Source organism: Mesoplodon densirostris, chromosome 11 (assembly GCF_025265405.1).
Source record: "Mesoplodon densirostris isolate mMesDen1 chromosome 11, mMesDen1 primary haplotype, whole genome shotgun sequence".
NCBI classification, from domain to species: Eukaryota; Metazoa; Chordata; class Mammalia; order Artiodactyla; family Ziphiidae; genus Mesoplodon; species Mesoplodon densirostris.
The window spans coordinates 4,424,595-4,440,999 of NC_082671.1; the positions used below are offsets into that span (position 1 = coordinate 4,424,595).

General features: G+C 53.0%; 1 protein-coding gene across 2 annotated transcripts in view; it reads right to left on the reverse strand.

The window, feature by feature from the left end:
• The window catches only part of B4GALNT3 (beta-1,4-N-acetyl-galactosaminyltransferase 3), a 93,158-nt gene that overhangs the window by 18,634 nt on the left and 58,119 nt on the right, over positions 1–16,405 (reverse strand). The window contains exons 2-3 of one of the 2 annotated variants that reach the window (XM_060112516.1): positions 3,368–3,471; positions 2,357–2,434 (exon numbers count right to left, since the gene is read on the reverse strand). In XM_060112516.1, the coding sequence (XP_059968499.1) occupies positions 2,357–2,434; positions 3,368–3,471 (182 nt within the window). Of the gene's footprint in view, positions 1–2,356; positions 2,435–3,367; positions 3,472–16,405 lie in introns of those variants that run through there. The other variant, XM_060112517.1, reaches the window with a different exon arrangement.

Here is a 16,405-nt window from a genome sequence, read left to right on the forward strand (position 1 = left end):
CCAGGGAGAGACCACGGTCAGCCTTCCCGTGTTCTCTCCGTGCTCACCGGCAGGGCAGGGCTGCAGTAGCTACGCCACCTTGGGGGAGTGACTGAGTCAACCCCTCTGGAGCCATCGCCAGGAAAGGGGCAACAACGGGGCAACCTGCCAGCCCTGACAGCTAGTAGACGTTCAGTGAATGACATGCGTCCTTCACCTGAGCACTTCCTGCTGACACCGTATGTCAAAAGGCAGGAGACAGGTAAGGAGAGGGGAACTGAGGTCCCCACGACGGGCTGGAGGAGAGACGGCATATGCTAGTTATTTAAACAGGGCCTAATTACCCTTGCTGGTAAGATAAGGAGACTGGATCAGTGATTCCCTGAAGATCCATGAAGACTGTAATGAGGATTTTATAAGCCACTTTTTTTTTTCTTTTGGCCACGCCGCGTGGCTTGTGGAATCTTAGTTCCCCGACCAGGGATTGAACCCCGGCCCTCGGCAGTGAGGGCCCAGAGTCCTAACCACTGGACCGCCAGGGAATTCCCTATAAGCCACTTTTAATAATAAAAGGACAACGTCCGTGGAAATCAGGCATTTACCACCAAAAGGCTAAACACACTTACGAAAAGGTCCACTATTTCTTTAAAAAGTCAATCCTATTGGAATCACTACCGACTGTTTGTCACTGCTGTTATGGAGACATATACGTGTATATCTCCATCCTTGATTGGCCAAAAAAAGGTAAGCAAACTAATGATTAATAAATGCAGAATATTATGTAGTTATAATCTTTCAAAATCATTGGTTCATTAAGAAAAATGATCCAGGGACTTCCCTGGCGGTCCAGTGGTTAGGGCTCCGCGTTTCCACTGCAGGGGGCACGGGTTTGATTCCTGGGGAACTAAGATCCCGAGAGCCGAGGCCAAAAATAAAAAATAAAGAATCCGGGCTTCCCTGGTGGCGCCGTGGTTGAGAGTCCGCCTGCCGATGCAGGGGACACGGGTTCGTGCCCCGGTCTGGGAAGATCCCACATGCCGCGGAGCGGCTGGGCCCGTGAGCCATGGCCGCTGAGCCTGCGCGTCCGGAGCCTGTGCTCCGCAACGGGAGAGGCCACAGCAGTGAGAGGCCCGCGTACCGCAAAAAAAATAAAAAATACAAAAATAAAGAATCCAACTGTCCTCAAAGGACAGAAGGCTGGATCGCTGGAGCAATGATTTTCACCATGCCATCTCCAGGTGGGGCAGGGCAGGGCCTAATTACCTGATGATATCACCTGGTACAGGTGTGCCGGTGTCGTAATCCATCCTCTCTCAGGGTTTAAACAGAGGCAGTTTCACGGTGTAGATAACCTACCATCATATTATGTATGACACTGCATCCTTCACGCCCGCCCCACGGCACACGGGTGGACTGGAAATAAAATCACCCAGGCGGAAGAGGTCAACCTGTGACAGGTGTGGACGAGATGACGGGCTGGCTGACAGCACCCAGGCAAGAAAGGCCTGGACAAGTTGCATGATACAAAACCTAAATTTCAAATGTTCACCCCCAAAGCACCACGCTGCTCTGGAGTATCTGCACAAGCTTTTACTCAAGGTGATCTTGTGCATGTGATTAACCTCCTGAGTTTCTGCTTCTTCACTGAAAGAAAAAGAATCTGTCAAATCCTATGTACACAAAAGGTATGATGATGCTATGACAACTTTCATTCACATGTTTAACTGCTTCCTATAAAAATTTTCTAAAGCAGGGTTTCCTAGTATATGTCTCTTAGAACACTGGTTTCATAGAATATTAATGGTTCACGGGAAACGGTAGTTCAGGAGGCAAATAAGTTTGGTACGTGCTGAGCTAATAAACCAAGTCAAACACATGACCGCAGAACTCAGAGCCTTTCATGTGCTAATGTGTATTTCCAGGGAGTGGATGTCTATAGATCTGAAACCGTATTTAACAGTGGATTCCTTTCTGCCTGGAATATCTTAGGGGATTTAATGGTCCATGAAAGAGAGTTTGGGAAGCCGAATTTTATAACTGGGGATTAACACGGACGTGAAAGTCCTGTAGCTTTCCTCGGCTTTGCTTTTCTCACCCATAAAATGAGGATATTGTGTTATCCTATAGGGTCATAAAGCTGACAGGAGATCATGCACAAAGCCTGGCACCCAGGAGGCCCCTTGCAAGTGTCAGAGCTTCTCTAAAGGAAGAAAATTCAATGAGCCTGGAACCCTTTCATTTTTTTCTTCAAATTAGATGAAAAAAAAAATTTTTTTAGATGAAAATTTTTAATAACAACCACTAGAAGAAAATTTTCTGGAGCCTCTGGAATTACCTATAAACACTGTTTTTTAACCCTCTCCAAGAGGAGCCTCACCTCTGACAGCCAGGGGACCGGCTTATTCCACTTCAGGTAGCTGCTGTTCCCCATGCCACCTCTCGCAGAATCTTGGCCCTGGCAGAACAGAGAAGAATGAACTTGGTGGGAATATTAGGGTGACAACAGGATCGGGGCCCCTTGAAAGTGCCTGTGGAAGCAGAGGGTCAGGAGACCCAGGCTTATCAACTTACAGACACTCCCCTTTCTGGCTCACACTATATCCCTCAGGAATATACCTCCAATGTATACCCCTGAGGTGCTTCTACTTTCCTGACTTTTCTCAGTCTTCTCATATAGAAAAATTTTTTCTAATTAGACCAGGCTCTCCTGGGGGCAGGGACCTTGCCTCCCTCTTCTGTGACTCATCTGTCCTAACAAGTGGGAGCCCCCTTGGGGAAGACACCCCAACCCCTCCCTACCCTGCAGGTCCATGGGTGCAGTTTGGCTCTGGTCCGGCCTTGGAGATCCATGTCTGTTCTAGGCTCAGAGGCTCAACCTTAGGGCTCCAGGCTGAACTGGACCTCAAGTTCCCTAATCCCACCCAGAGCAGCTTCTAGGGACCATCAGCCCAAGAAACACCATAGGGAAAATGCCCCAGTACAAATCTGTCCCCCAGTTATTTGCAGGGAGGGGTCGTCTCTACCGCATCATCTCTGACTCTTAGCGGCAAGCACCTGGGACTGTCACTAAAGTACCAGCCCAGTCCTCATCCCGGCAAGAGGCGAGAGGTGCTGGTCCGGCTCAGGCTGCTGATGGAGGCCACATGCCTGGACGGCTCAGACTTGGGCATCTTGAACTATGCGACAAGGCTTTGGGGAAGGCAGGATGGACGTCTCTACCCATGAAGCTAGGAGAGCCCATGAGGCCAGCCTGCCATCCAGGGACTCCCTCTGCTCTGCCCTCTCCTAACACAGGACGTGAGGGTGCCCTTAAGGCTCTGTGGGCAGGGGGAGCCGAGGACCCACGTTAACGCACCAGCAGGGAGGACGGGCTGACCCTGCCACGTACCTTGAGGCCCAGCCTCTGGGGACGGTAGAACTGGAGATTTGGATCCACAGCCGGAATGTTCCTGCTGGCCAGAGCCTTGGCCAGTTCTCTCCAGCTGCCATACCCTGAGGAAGGGAAAGAAGAAGAGAGGAAGAAGGTCAGCACGACCTGAAGACCTCATAAATCTGCGAGATTCAGGGCGTAATAACAGAGGTAATCGTGTACCTTCTGTGGCTCCTGAGCCCCCGTCTTGGGGTGGGTGTGAAGTGGGGTGGAGTGTAGGGGGACAGTTACAACCTCGGCCAAGGTCAACACGGCAGAGAGCAAGGGCATGAGCTCATCTCCTGTTAGGACTCGCTGTCTTTCCTAATTCAGAGGAGGAACCAGGCCAGGGGAACCCGGAGCTTTGTCCTGCCATGTGACCACCACAGGCTGCCTGTCGAGGCCAATTTCGCCCAAAAGCCACTGGGTGCACGGCGGCCGAGCTGAGCTTTCCCCTCACAACCTCCCTGCCCCCGAGCCAGGGAGCCGGTGGGGCTATCTGACGGGGGGGCCCTCCCCCTGCCCGCCGTTAAGTCGCTGGGCTGCTGGATGGACCCAGAGCTGGGGGCACCACGAGACCGTGGGCCAGGACTTGGCGTTTGCCTGTCAGAATTATAAACAGCTGAAGATATGAGATTTGAGGCCCAGCTCCTCCTGGATGCATCTAGAGGCTGTGTGTGACGGCTGACATCTGTGCCCTGAGGCCCTGGAGCCTGTCGGCTTTCACACATCTGGGAAGGTAAGAGCCAAACCACGGTGAGAATGAGGGAGATGTGCGTACATTCACAGCCACGCAAAGGGGCAAGGAGCCGCCGAGGGTTCGGCGGGGGAGAATCAGAGCTCAGTGGTCAGCACGGCTGTCCACTGGGGGCCGGGGCTGCCCACAGGTCAGGGGGACACTCGGGCAGGATGGAGACTTTGTGGAACCATAAGGCAGAATCACAGGCCACCAAGAGCTGGGAGGGGCCTTCAAGACCACCTAGTCCTCATTTCAGGTAAGGAAATGGAAGCCCAGCTATCTGAAGTCACTTAGCAAACACAGTTGACCCCCTTGTCCACAGCGGATACACTCAAGACCCCCAGTGGATGCCTGAAACCATAGTACTGAATCCCATATATACAATGTTTTTTCCTATACATACTTATGATTAAGTTTAATTTACAAATTAGGGACCGTGAGAGATTAATAATGTTAACTAAAAATCAAATAGAGCAGTTATAACAATATATTGTAATAAAAGTTATGTGAATGAGTCTCTCTCAAAATATTTTATTGTACAAATTGAATGCCTCTGCCATCTTAATGGAGCACTTATTCACTATGGCTGCAGCTTTTGCAGTTTGAGGTGTGACAGCAAAACCAGCAAACATTTCTTTTCCCTTCTTCACAATTTCATGAAGAAAAGATTCGCTCTTGCCGTAGATCTTAGCAACCTTAGCATACAGTTTTTTTCCTTTCTTTAAGTTTCACCTTTTCACTTAAAAGAAGCACCTTATGGCTCTCCTTTGGCAAATGTGAATTTCCAGCATCACTGCCGTGGCACTGTGGGGACGGTATTAAGTAAAATAAGGGTCACTTGAACACAAGCACTGTGATGCCAGGACAGTCCATCTGGTAACTGAGACAGATACTAAATGACTAACGGTGGGAGGGGCTGGAGAAAGGGGGTGACTCACTTCCTGGGCAAGACGGAGCAGGATGGAGCAGGACAGCGTGAGATTTCATCACACCGATCAGAATGGTACACACTTGAAAGCTTATTAACTGTTTCTAGAATTTCCCATTTAATGTTTTCAGACCCTGGTTGACCTTGGGTAACAGGAACCGCTGAAAGTGAAGTCATGGCTCAGGTAGGACCACTGTCGTGACAAAGCTAAGGCTAGAACCCAAGAGTTCAGAGGGAACCCATGGGGCTGCAAAAGCGCAGAAAGCTCTCCAACAGCTTCATCAAGATGCTCCTGGGACACTGCAGTGGGCGCTGCCCGGGAGTTAGACTGGCACCACTGTCCACGGTGAGCCAGGAGATGCCTGGAAGCAGAGGCATCCGAGGAGCCCCAGGCGGGCACCAGGAGAGGCAGAGCCAGCCAACCAGACACAGAGGAAAGAGCACAGCCCACAGAAGGTGGACATCAGCGCTTTGCCAGAGTGTGTGTGTGTGAATACCTCCAGGAAGGTGGGTGGAACGTGGGGCGCGGCGGGGGAGCTTTTCTTACCCAGTTACATGCTGGGTGCTCCACAGGGTTTACTCAGCACCTCGCAGGCATGATCCCACCTGGGCCAGGTCTGATTACCCCCACTTCACAGATGGGGAAAGAGAAGCCCAGGGCTGAGGGTCACAGAGTCCGTTGTTTCGAAGCCGGCATCGGAACAGAGAGCCTGTCTGCCTCACCAGCCAGCGTTTCCTCTTCCCACCTACATTTTCTCCTGTGGATGCTGTTTGGTGTGGACTTGGAGGAGACCCGGGGGCAGAGCGTCCGCTGGGGGTCTGTGCCCCTGCGTTTCTGCGCAGACATTAACCGTCTGCTCGTGTTATGTTTATCGGGACTTCCGCAGGTTTATCCTGCTGCCCTCAAGGTCTCTGCTGTTTCCATGGCTGGCCAGCAGGCAGGCAGAAACAAGTCAGACTAGTTCGACGCACAGAGATGTTCTCGGGGAAGAGGATCCCGGAGCCAGTGCGGTGACGTGAGGCGGGGGGAGGGAGGGAGGGAGACAGAAAGAGAAAGAATGTTCCCAGACCCAGCCCTACCTTCCTGCCTGGTGTTCCTGCGCTAACCCGGCTAAGACACTGCTAACAAAGGAGCCCCATCCCTGCCCAGGCCCCGGGGGCTGCGGGTTAGTAGCTGGAGGCTCAGGGGCCTGGGGGACAAATGAGTCGCACCGCACCGTGGGAGGGGAGGGGAGGCGCTGCCTTGCTTCTGCCTCAGAACGACTGGGTCACCTCTTCCTGGACTTTGCTCTGTGGCTGAAAACAACCTACTTGTAGACAAGGTTGTGAGGATATAACCCTACAAATTCAATTTGCCAGGCTTCCCTGGTGGCGCAGTGGTTGAGAGTCCGCCTGCCGATGCAGGGGACACGGGTTCGTGCCCCGGTCCGGGAGGATCCCACATGCCGCGGAGCGGCTGGACCCGTGAGCCATGGCCGCTGAGCCTGCACATCCGGAGGCTGTGCTCAGCAACGGGAGAGGCCACAACAGTGAGAGGCCCGCGTACCGCAAAAAAAAAAAAAATCAATTTGCCGCATCCGAGGGAGTTCCGGCGTGTCTCCCAGGCACTTTCTTTCCCACACACTAGATTTCAGTGCCAGCCAAATTCTTTGACTCCTGGAAAGTGAGACAAGTCACCCCAAGGTCAATGGACTCTCCCCGTGGTCTTCACCATGCCGTGTCCTCGCATTTACTGGGAAATGACAAGGAACACCCTCTCCTGGACCAAACTTTGGAAGGGCTCCTGTGAGCACTCTTTTCGACTAGGCCATGGCCCTTGGGCCCTGTCCTTGGCCTGCCCAGCCCAGATTTTAGGAAGAATCCTGTTAACTCTGTTTACAAAACCCTCCACCCTTGATACCTGAACCCAATCAGGTAGCCAGGATGCTGCTAGGCCGGGCCAGCAAGAACCCCCCACCCTGATGTCTTCTCCTGGCAATCCTCCAACCACTGACCCCTCACGCTGCTTGTGGGCTGTAAATCCCTGGCTGCCTTTGGAACTGAGCTCACCTCGATACCTCAGTCTCTTTCCCACACTGCGATAGTACTGAATGAAACCTGTCCATCACCTTTAACTTGTGGCCTGGCTCTATTTCTCTTTAAAAGAGGGTAACAGGTGGCTCTCCCAGTAAACAAGGACAATCCACGGAAGGGAGGGGAGGTCAGTGGTTAAACCTAACCAGGCCCTGCCCAGGTCACAGGTGCGTCTGGATGGCTTTGAAATTACTTGCAGCAAGACAATCAACAGCCCAGCCTTTAGCAGTTCAAGGAGCAGGAAACGCCCTTGGCAGACTTCACAGTGTGGAAAAGACAAGAAGGCTTGGAGTCAGGAAGATCTCCATGGATGGCCACCATTATAAATGGTAACCGCCTGAGCAAGTAACTGAACCTCTCTGGTCTTATCTCTCTGGCTGGTGGAGATAAGACCCCTGCCCCTGCCGTGAGGATTAAACACTGTGCGTGTCAGACACAGCTAGCACCCCGTCCCCCAACAATGTCTGAGTTCAGGGTTTTGGACTTGGGCGTCAGAAGATGTGAGTCCCAGCCTCGAGAATTTTATAAAAACCGGGAACGGCCAGTCGCCACCTCTCTCCTCTGTGCAGAGAAGCAAGAGGACCATGGGCAGCAGCGACTCAGTGGTGGGGGTAACAGACAGCACTTCCTCTCTGCTGCCCGGCTGTTCTCGGCGCCCCTCCCGTCACCCACCTATCCTCCCAACCCCATTAATATTCACTGAGTGCATAGTAGGCGTCAGGCACGTGTGGAGCTTTTCCGCTGTGTTAACCCTGCCCGAGGTACCCTGGCCCCGCTTAACCCCCTAGGGGAACCAGGAGCTAAAGAATGTGCTGATTTAACTATTGACACTTGTCACCTGCCCTCGGGTAAGTGAACTCCTGCTCCTGGCCAGAGCGCCAGCTGCCAGGGCCCCTTTCTCCTGCAACAGGTGTCACATTTGTGCCAGGAGACAGACACCCCGATCTCAGGTGACAGATAAAGCACCACCGTGGGCCTCACATTCTGCCCTCACAAAGCTGGGCTATCAAATGCACCATCAGCCGGAACTCTGCCAACATCTCTCCTCTGTGCTATGGGGACTCTTCAAAGGCCTGGAGAGCATCTCTTTGGCTCTTTGGTGAAAATACAGCATAAGTACAGCCCTTGGTGCTTTCTTTTTCTTTTTTTTTCAGATGATACTTTTTTAAAATTTATTTATTTTATTTTTGGCTGCGTTGGGTCTTCATTGCTGCGCGGGCTTTTCTCTAGTTGCGGCGAGCAGGGGCTACTCTTTGTTGCAGTGCATGGGCTTCTCATTGCAGTGGCTTCTCTTGTTGCGGAGCACGGGCTCTAGGCACGTGGGCTTCAGTGGTTGTGGCACGCGGGCTCAGTAGTTGTGGCACATGGGCTCAGTAGTTGTGGCGCAAGGGCTCTAGAGTGCAGGCTCAGTAGTTGTGGTGCACGGGCTTAGTTGCTCCGCGGCATGTGGGATCTTCCCCGACCAGGGGTCAAACCCATGTCCCCTGCATTGGCAGGTGGACTCAACCACTGCGCCACCAGGGAAGTCCCCCTTGCTGCTTTTTTTTAAAAAAAACACTCTCACCTACATTATTTCCCTGCATCCTCACCAACTCCCTGTGAACTGTTGTCGTCTTCTTTAGAGATGAGGAAACAGAGAAGTGAAGTCACACAGTGAATGAGATAATCCATGTTAAGGACTTAGTGCTTGGAACACAACAAGCAATTAACACATTGCAGCTCATTAGTTTATGATCGGTCACAGCATTGCAGATGTGAAACTTGCATTGTTTCTCCTGATCTCTGGTCTGACTCTCTTGTTGATGTGTCATGTGGTCCACAGGGACATTCACACAAGGGGGAAAGGCAGCCCCTGGCTGCTCAGACAGATTTTGGATAGATTGTGAAGTTTCAGCTGAGGGACTGGACATGGGGAGAGGAATCAAGAACGATTCAGGATTTCCGCCCTGGCCGTTGGAAGGCTGGAAGGCGCTTACTGAGATGGGGAGGACAGGTGTCAGAGGAGAGGCAGGGCCGAGAGGAATGCCTAAGAGAGAAGTGGAAGCATGGCAGGGAGGGGGTGCAATGAACGTGGTGTTTCTGAAGCTCCATCTCCAGCTTGGGCAGGGCTCCGCTGGAAAGGGCTCCCACCTGCCCTAAGATGCACTTTGCGAGAGGGGAAGGCCTGCACCCTCAAGGGCTGTAGTAAGGTGGGGTTCAAGGACAAGCCAGGAGGGCTGGTCCCACAGGCTCCATAGGTGTAAAGGACCCAAAGATCTGGGGTGAATGCAGACGATCTGCTAAGAAGCTCAGCGCCTGTAGAGAGAAAAGGTGGTGAACCCCAGAGGAGCTGAGCAGAGACAGAGCCCTTGTCCCACTAGAGAACAGCAGGTTGTCCAGGGAACAGGAGGTCATGACACCCGGGCACGGCTCCACAAAGGCCAGGAACCAGCACGGAGTCCTGGGATGAAAAAGCAAGGCTCTGACCTTGGAGTGCACCCGAGGGCCAGTCATGTGGGCTCTGCAGAGCAAAGCTGCCGTGGCTGGACGCCAGCAGGGCCTGGACGCCACCAGAAACCCGAGGTGGCACAGTCAGGGATGAAGCCAGGGACTGTCACCTGGGAGAGAGTCTCTAAGGCAAACCAGAATCTCTGACAGCAAAGACACGGCCTTTCCTTTCCAGCCGTGACACCCCAGAGAACGTGATGCAAGAGGAACTATTATTAATGTAACCTTAACATTTACGTGTCGGGCATATACTTACATTTATAGTAAATGAAATATAGATGATTTTATTTAGTACAACAACCCTACAGGAAAATAAGGCTTAGAGGATAAAAATCTCACTGAAAGTCCCAGAGATAGTAAGTGACAGAAGATTTGAACGCTGTGTCTCGAATTCCATGCCTCTCTACGGAACAGACTTGAGAACCTGGTCCAGCTATGCCACCTCCTCATCACCTGGTGTCAGGCACACCTTAGTCACCGGCCCATCCCTCCCCGATTACCTCCCGCTCACCCGCCCACAACCCCCGACACCCCACAGACTAGCTCCCCACTCCCTCTAACACCAGTAACGCCAATAACACCTCCCCATATAAGCCAAATAAGAGCAAGAGGGCGCATGGAAACCCAAACACCCCCAAACAGCTGGAAAACTGGGCAGAAAGCACCTGCGAGTAGGCCTGCTGCCCTCGCCCCGGCCTCTGAGCCTCTTCCTTCTCGACACGAGGGTGAACCATGCAGCTGCGGGTCTGGAGCAGGGTGGGCCCCAAGGAGGGTCCTAAGTGTGGGTCCAGCTCCGTCTCACGCTCCCTTGTAGCACAGGTACGGGGCGGAGGGTATGCAGGGCGGGAGACGGGTGGGGTCCTGAGGTCTCCCCAGCCACTCTTCAATTTGATGAACAGAAATACGGAAAGGGCCCCGACGAGCCTCTCCCCCCTGCCCACCGGCTCCTAGGCTCAGAGCAGAATAGCCAGCCACCCCCAGCTCCCTGCCGAGCCCACCCTGAGCTGCCGTAGGGCTGGGGCCGCAGCAGGCCAGGCCGGGGCTCGTCAGCAAGACGCAAGGGGCCATGCCCACTGCCCTGCCGGCTGCCAACCGAGGGGGCCCAACGGGTGGCGTCGGAGCTGTGCCAGGGACGTGCTTGTGCACTTCAGCCCTGCTGCTTGTGTCCTGCTCACCCGGACATCCAGATTTGAGCATGAGACTTTAAGGGGGTGGGTGAGGCCTGCACCCAGCCCCGCTCTGTAACTTCCCACCCCCCGAGCTGCGGATCGACCCGCAGAGGCCCCCGAAGGTCTGGCCGGGCCCCAAGGCACCTCCAGGATATCGTCATCGTCACCATCATCGTGACAAAGAACAAAACAAACCCCACAACCTTTCAGGCGCCATGTACTCATCCGGGTCATGACAGGACAGTCAGAGCCACAAACACAGTTCTGTCCATGGGGAATTTCGACAAAGACCCCGGATGAAATGGGATGGTTTCAGGAAAATCTAGAGGTAACAGGGTCCAGGATTTCTAAAACTGGTCCATGCCCACTGAAGAGGTGCTTTAATCCTCGGGTGGACCTGGTCAAGGACCCCATGGGTCAGACTCTCTTGTCCAGTCATCCCGCTGGACTGGGACACAGACAAGTTTCTGAACGTGGAGAAGCAGTGGGGCGATCCTTTCCCCTCCTGGAGTCTTTCAAAGAGGAAGTTCAGTGGCGGTCAAGGGTAAGCAATAGCAGGCTGGGAAGACTGAATGCATGAATCAATGAACCAACCTATCCCCAGGCACTTATTGAGCGCCTGTTGTATACTCAGTGCCCTGCTAACTGCTGCAATGGGGAGAAAGTACAAAAGGAGACATTCAGCTCCATCCACTCCTGGCACACCTGGGGTGGGCATCGTGGTGAATGAAGGGATCCACGTGACTGTGGCCTCGTGCATGTGCTCTGGACCCACGCCGCGCCCCATGCAGGGCACACACAAGCCATTTCTGCTTTAGGCAACAGACAGCCGCACCTCAGGCTGCTGAGCTCACCAGACGCTGATGGTGTGATGCTGTGATGATTTTCCAGACGTGCAGGAACCTCAGACAAAGTACTCTGCAAACATTTTCTGGGACCAGAGAACTGGTTTCCAAGATCCCAGAGTTCTGGAGAAGCAACACAGAGAGAAGAAAACCCTGGTTCCAGAAGATGGCCCTGGAGTCATCCCAGCAGAAAAGTCACCAGGACCCACCTGAAGACCTGACGCAGCCCACAGAAGCTCTGGGGTTTGGAGCCACAGCGGACCACGGCCCAGCAGGTAGTCAAAGTCCATGCTCTTGCTCCCGTGCCTTTCCAGGTGGAAGGACACAGAAGTGGAGGCCTGAGATCCCAGAACTCTCTTTCCCGACTGGATAGAGGTGGGAGGGGTACTTTCCATAGTTAAACTGAACACTGGAAAAAAGATTGGGGGAGGGGGGAGTGGAGATTCCACTGGGAATGTGCCTTTAAAAAAGAAGAGAGAAAAAAAAAAAAAAGAAGAGAGAGGGACTTCCCTGGTGGCGCAGTGGTTAAGAATCCACCTGCCAATGCAGGAGACATGGGCTCGAGCCCCGGTCCGGGAAGATCCCACATGCTGCGGAGCAACTGAGCCCGTGTGCCACAAGTACTGAGCCCACGAGCTGCAACCACTGAGACCGTGCGCCTAGAGCCCATGCTCCACAACAAAGAAAAGCCACCACAGTGAGAAGCCCGCGCACCACAACAACGAGTAGCCCCCGCTCGCTGCAACTAGAGAAAAGCCTGGGTGCAGCAACGAAGACCCAACACAGCCGTAAATAAATAAATAAATAAATAAAATTATTTTTAAAAATAAAAAAGAAGAGAGCGTCACCCAGCCAACTAACGACAGACACGGGAGGGGAGAAGTGGGAAACATGAGACAGCAAAGTTAACTACGAAGACCATGGGGAGACCACAGTGAAATGCCAGAGGGGACCGGGAAGGGGAGCAGCACTGCTTCCAAAGCCCCCGTCCACCCATTAACCCGCCCACCCAGCAGCAGGCTGGTACCCTGTGCACGTTACACGGTGACCATCACAGCTAACACGTGTGCACTTGCCCAGGCCGGCGTGTGCTAAGCACCGGACAGGCATTGTCTAGTTTAATCTTCGTACAATCCTGTCAGGATGGTGCTAATATTCTTCCTATTTTACAGGTGAGAAAACTGAGGCCCTGGGCAGTTCAGAGAGAGAGTACAATCTGCTCAAGACCTCAGAACCCTTAGAAAATAGAGCTGGGATTCTCAAACCCAGGGCATCTGACTCATTCCACGCCAGGGAAGTCCCATCATCTGACTCTTTTTTTTTTTTTTTTTTTTTTTTTGCTGTACGCGAGCCTCTCACTGCTGTGGCCTCTCCCGTTGCGGAGCACAGGCTCCGCGGCCATGGCTCGCGGGCCCAGCCGCTCCGCAGCATGTGGGATCTTCCGGGATCGGGGCACGAACCCGTGTCCCCTGCATCGGCAGGCGGACTCTCAACCACTGCGCCACCAGGGAAGCCCCATCTGACTCTTTTAAAACAAAAAAAAGATTTCTTAACAGGTATCTAATACAGACCTTTTTGTTTATTGAGTGAGGAAACAATGGAATCCAAAGGAAGCGGGAAGAGAGAGGCACCCCGAGGCCAAGGAAGTTTTCTAGGGCCAGACAGGGACTAGGCTTGGGACCTAGAGCCACCAACCCCCAGGCCTCTCTCCCCTGATGTCTCCGCTGAGAACAATGTACTCTTTCAAGATGAACCCTCCTCTCTTCTCCATCAGCCTTGAGAACAAGGAAGATGAAGGATCTGATCTGAAGGCTGCCAGCCACTAGCTGATGAGGTCTGATGGAGCTGACGTGCCAAAGCCAAGCTGAGGTTGTTGTAACCTGTCCTGGGGAAGGAGGGCCAAGTGTGAGACCGGGAGGCATGCCCGGTAGTAGCTCTGGTCTCCAGCTGAGGACCTGGGCGCCGCGTTCCTCCAGCATATCACACTAGCAGAAGCTCAAGGGTGAGACCACACCTAGGACGGAGGCCGGCATCCTGTGTTAGCCCCCAGCCCTGAGTCAGCGGCATCCCACCACGATCCATCCGTCCAATGCCTTCCTGTCCAAGCTCTCTCTTATATTTTCATCCCAATCCTAGAGTCATGTCCATTTTGCTGACAGGGATACAGAGACCCACAGATAAGTGAACGGACTTGTCTACCATCAAAGGGGAGTCAGGGTTAAGACCACGCTAGAGCTGAGGCCTTTGATTCTGGGCCTGAGGCTCAGAGCATCACAGCACCGTGCTCACTCGTGGCTGCTGGGTTCAGTGGGCTACAGGGAGCCTGGCTGGACTCAGTCTAGGAGAGCATTGAGCGTTAGCACCGCACTGGCAGGAGCTAGGTCTCGTCACTACATTCACACTGTGTAAATCAGCTGGAATTAGAACCACCATTCTACTTCCTGTCTCTATGAATCTGACCACTGGACACCTCAGATAAGTAGAATCATACAATATTTGGCCTTTGGGTCTGGCTTCTTTCACTTAATGTTTTCAAGGTTCATCCGTGTGGTAGAATTTCCTTCCTTTTCCAGGCCGAACCATATCCCATCATACGGATGGACCACACTGTGTTCCTCCGTTCATCTGTCAACGGACATTTGGGTTGTTTCTACCTTTGGCTACTGTGAATAACACCGCTATGAACATGGGTGGGAAAGTGTCTGTTTGAATCCCTGCATTCTCTTCTTTTGGGAAGGCGCTCTCTTTTAAACTGCTAAAAACTTTGTCCATTCTTCCAGAGATAGGCCAAGGGCGGCCAGGCTGCTGCCCTCATGGCAGAGACATGGTGGGAAACCTCATGTCCACCTGAGGATGCAGGAAGTCTGTGGACCGTGGGTGGGAGCAGGGTGGAGCCTCCCAGCCAACAAGGTAAGAGGGAGAGCAGAACTTCCGAGGGTGCCCAGGGTGGGGCCCTCCGCGTGGACAGCGATGTCCTAGTCCACTAGCCTCTGTGGAGATGAGCAGTTTCAACACATCCCAGCTTCTGAGACAGGCTAAGTTACCTGGGCCCCTAGAACTCCAGCCCAGTGCTAACACAGGTCCACAAACTGGGGGCTACCCATCCTCAAGGAGACAGGTACGGGAGCTTAGAGTAAACATTGGGGACCTGTGGATGCAAGCTGACATTTCTGTAACACCAACATAGGACAGTGCGGTGTGAACCACTTTGGATGTCTCAAACTCCCACGGTGAGTCGTGAGGGCTGCAAGCTGCTTACTGGTGACGCGTAGTAAGACCACACCTGTGACAGGCTGGGAGCCAACATCAAGAAGCAGACAAACTGGCCCTTCACTCAAGATAGTCTGTTCAGTTAGCATCAGGGGCCTGCCTGCCTGTCTTCCTTCCCTTCCCTCTCCTCCTTCCTAATTTGGACGAAAGGCAATTTGGGGAAAGACTACAGCGTGGCTCACAGAATCAGCAAGAAGCACACAACCAGGCTCCAGAAAGGCCAAGAACCAGGGCAGTGATGGAGACCCCACCCGCCGGTCAATGATGCTCCAAATATCTGTGTGTCTCTACTCAGAATACAGATTCCCAGGAAAGAGTCCGAGCGGCCCCAGCTTGGGCCGGGTGCCCCTCCAGTGGTGAAGGGAGACGTGCTATGGGCAGGGGGGTTGAGATCCCTGCAACTCCTCTAGAAGAACAGGCGGAGGGAGGGAGACTGCTCCCTCCCTCCATGTGAAAACCAGTGGGGATTTTCTGAATCTTCCATGTGAAAATAGCTGAACTCAATAATTGACCATTATTCCTAAAACAAAAGTGGGACTTGTCGGAGAGTCCTATTTTTTAAGCAGGGGCACATAAAATGCAGATAGAGCTGAAAGTATGAAAGACGCAGACAGACAGAGTCGGTTCTATAATACTTAAAAGACTTTACAGAATAAGGGGCAGATGGGAGAGTTGATAATTTAGCATATCCTCAGGAAAAGTAAATTCCAGACTCATACAGACACACCACGTTCAAAACACCGTTCTTGGGAAGAGAGGTAAAACCATCATCTGTCAGAGCCTTTGAAAGTAACACTTCATCCGTTCATTTTAACCTTGGTTAAAAAAAAAAAAAGAAAAATGTAAGCACTGCCGTCGAAGGGGAGCTTAGACATCATCACTGCAGCCCCCTCCATTCTACATAAAAAAAACCTGACGCGTCGCCTGAGGTCACAAAGCAAGTCAGAGGCCGAGCCGGCACTAGGACCCAGGTCTGCTCTCTTCCAGGTCAGGACCCTCCGTCCAGACCGCAGGAACAGCCTGGTTGTCCCCTGTGATGAGCCTGGGGCGAGGAGTGGGGGCGGTGACAGCACCCCGTGGTCTGTGAGCCTAAGACTGGGCGCGGCCCCTCCTGAGGAAAGTTGGCCACATGGTCTAAAGCAGCCTGGAGAACGTGTTTCTCTGGGTATTTGGGAGCGTGCTCGTTGGGGTCCAGGCCAGTTCTCGACGTAGAAGCTGTGAGTGTATAAAGGCAGGCCTCAGAGCCCTTCAGAAGCAGAGATGTGCCACATGCACCTCCGACCCCCTTCAGCCGCAGCTTTAAGTATGAAGCTGTTCGGTTTCCTCTGAGACGAGGTGGTGGAGTAGAAGGACCCCACCGAGCTCGCCTCCTCTCACGAAAACACCAAACTCACGACGAACTGCTGAACAACCATCGGCAAAAAAGACTGGAACCTACCAAAAGAGATGTTCTATGTCCGAAAACAAAGAAGCCACAATGAGATGGTAGGAGGGGCACTTTCACAA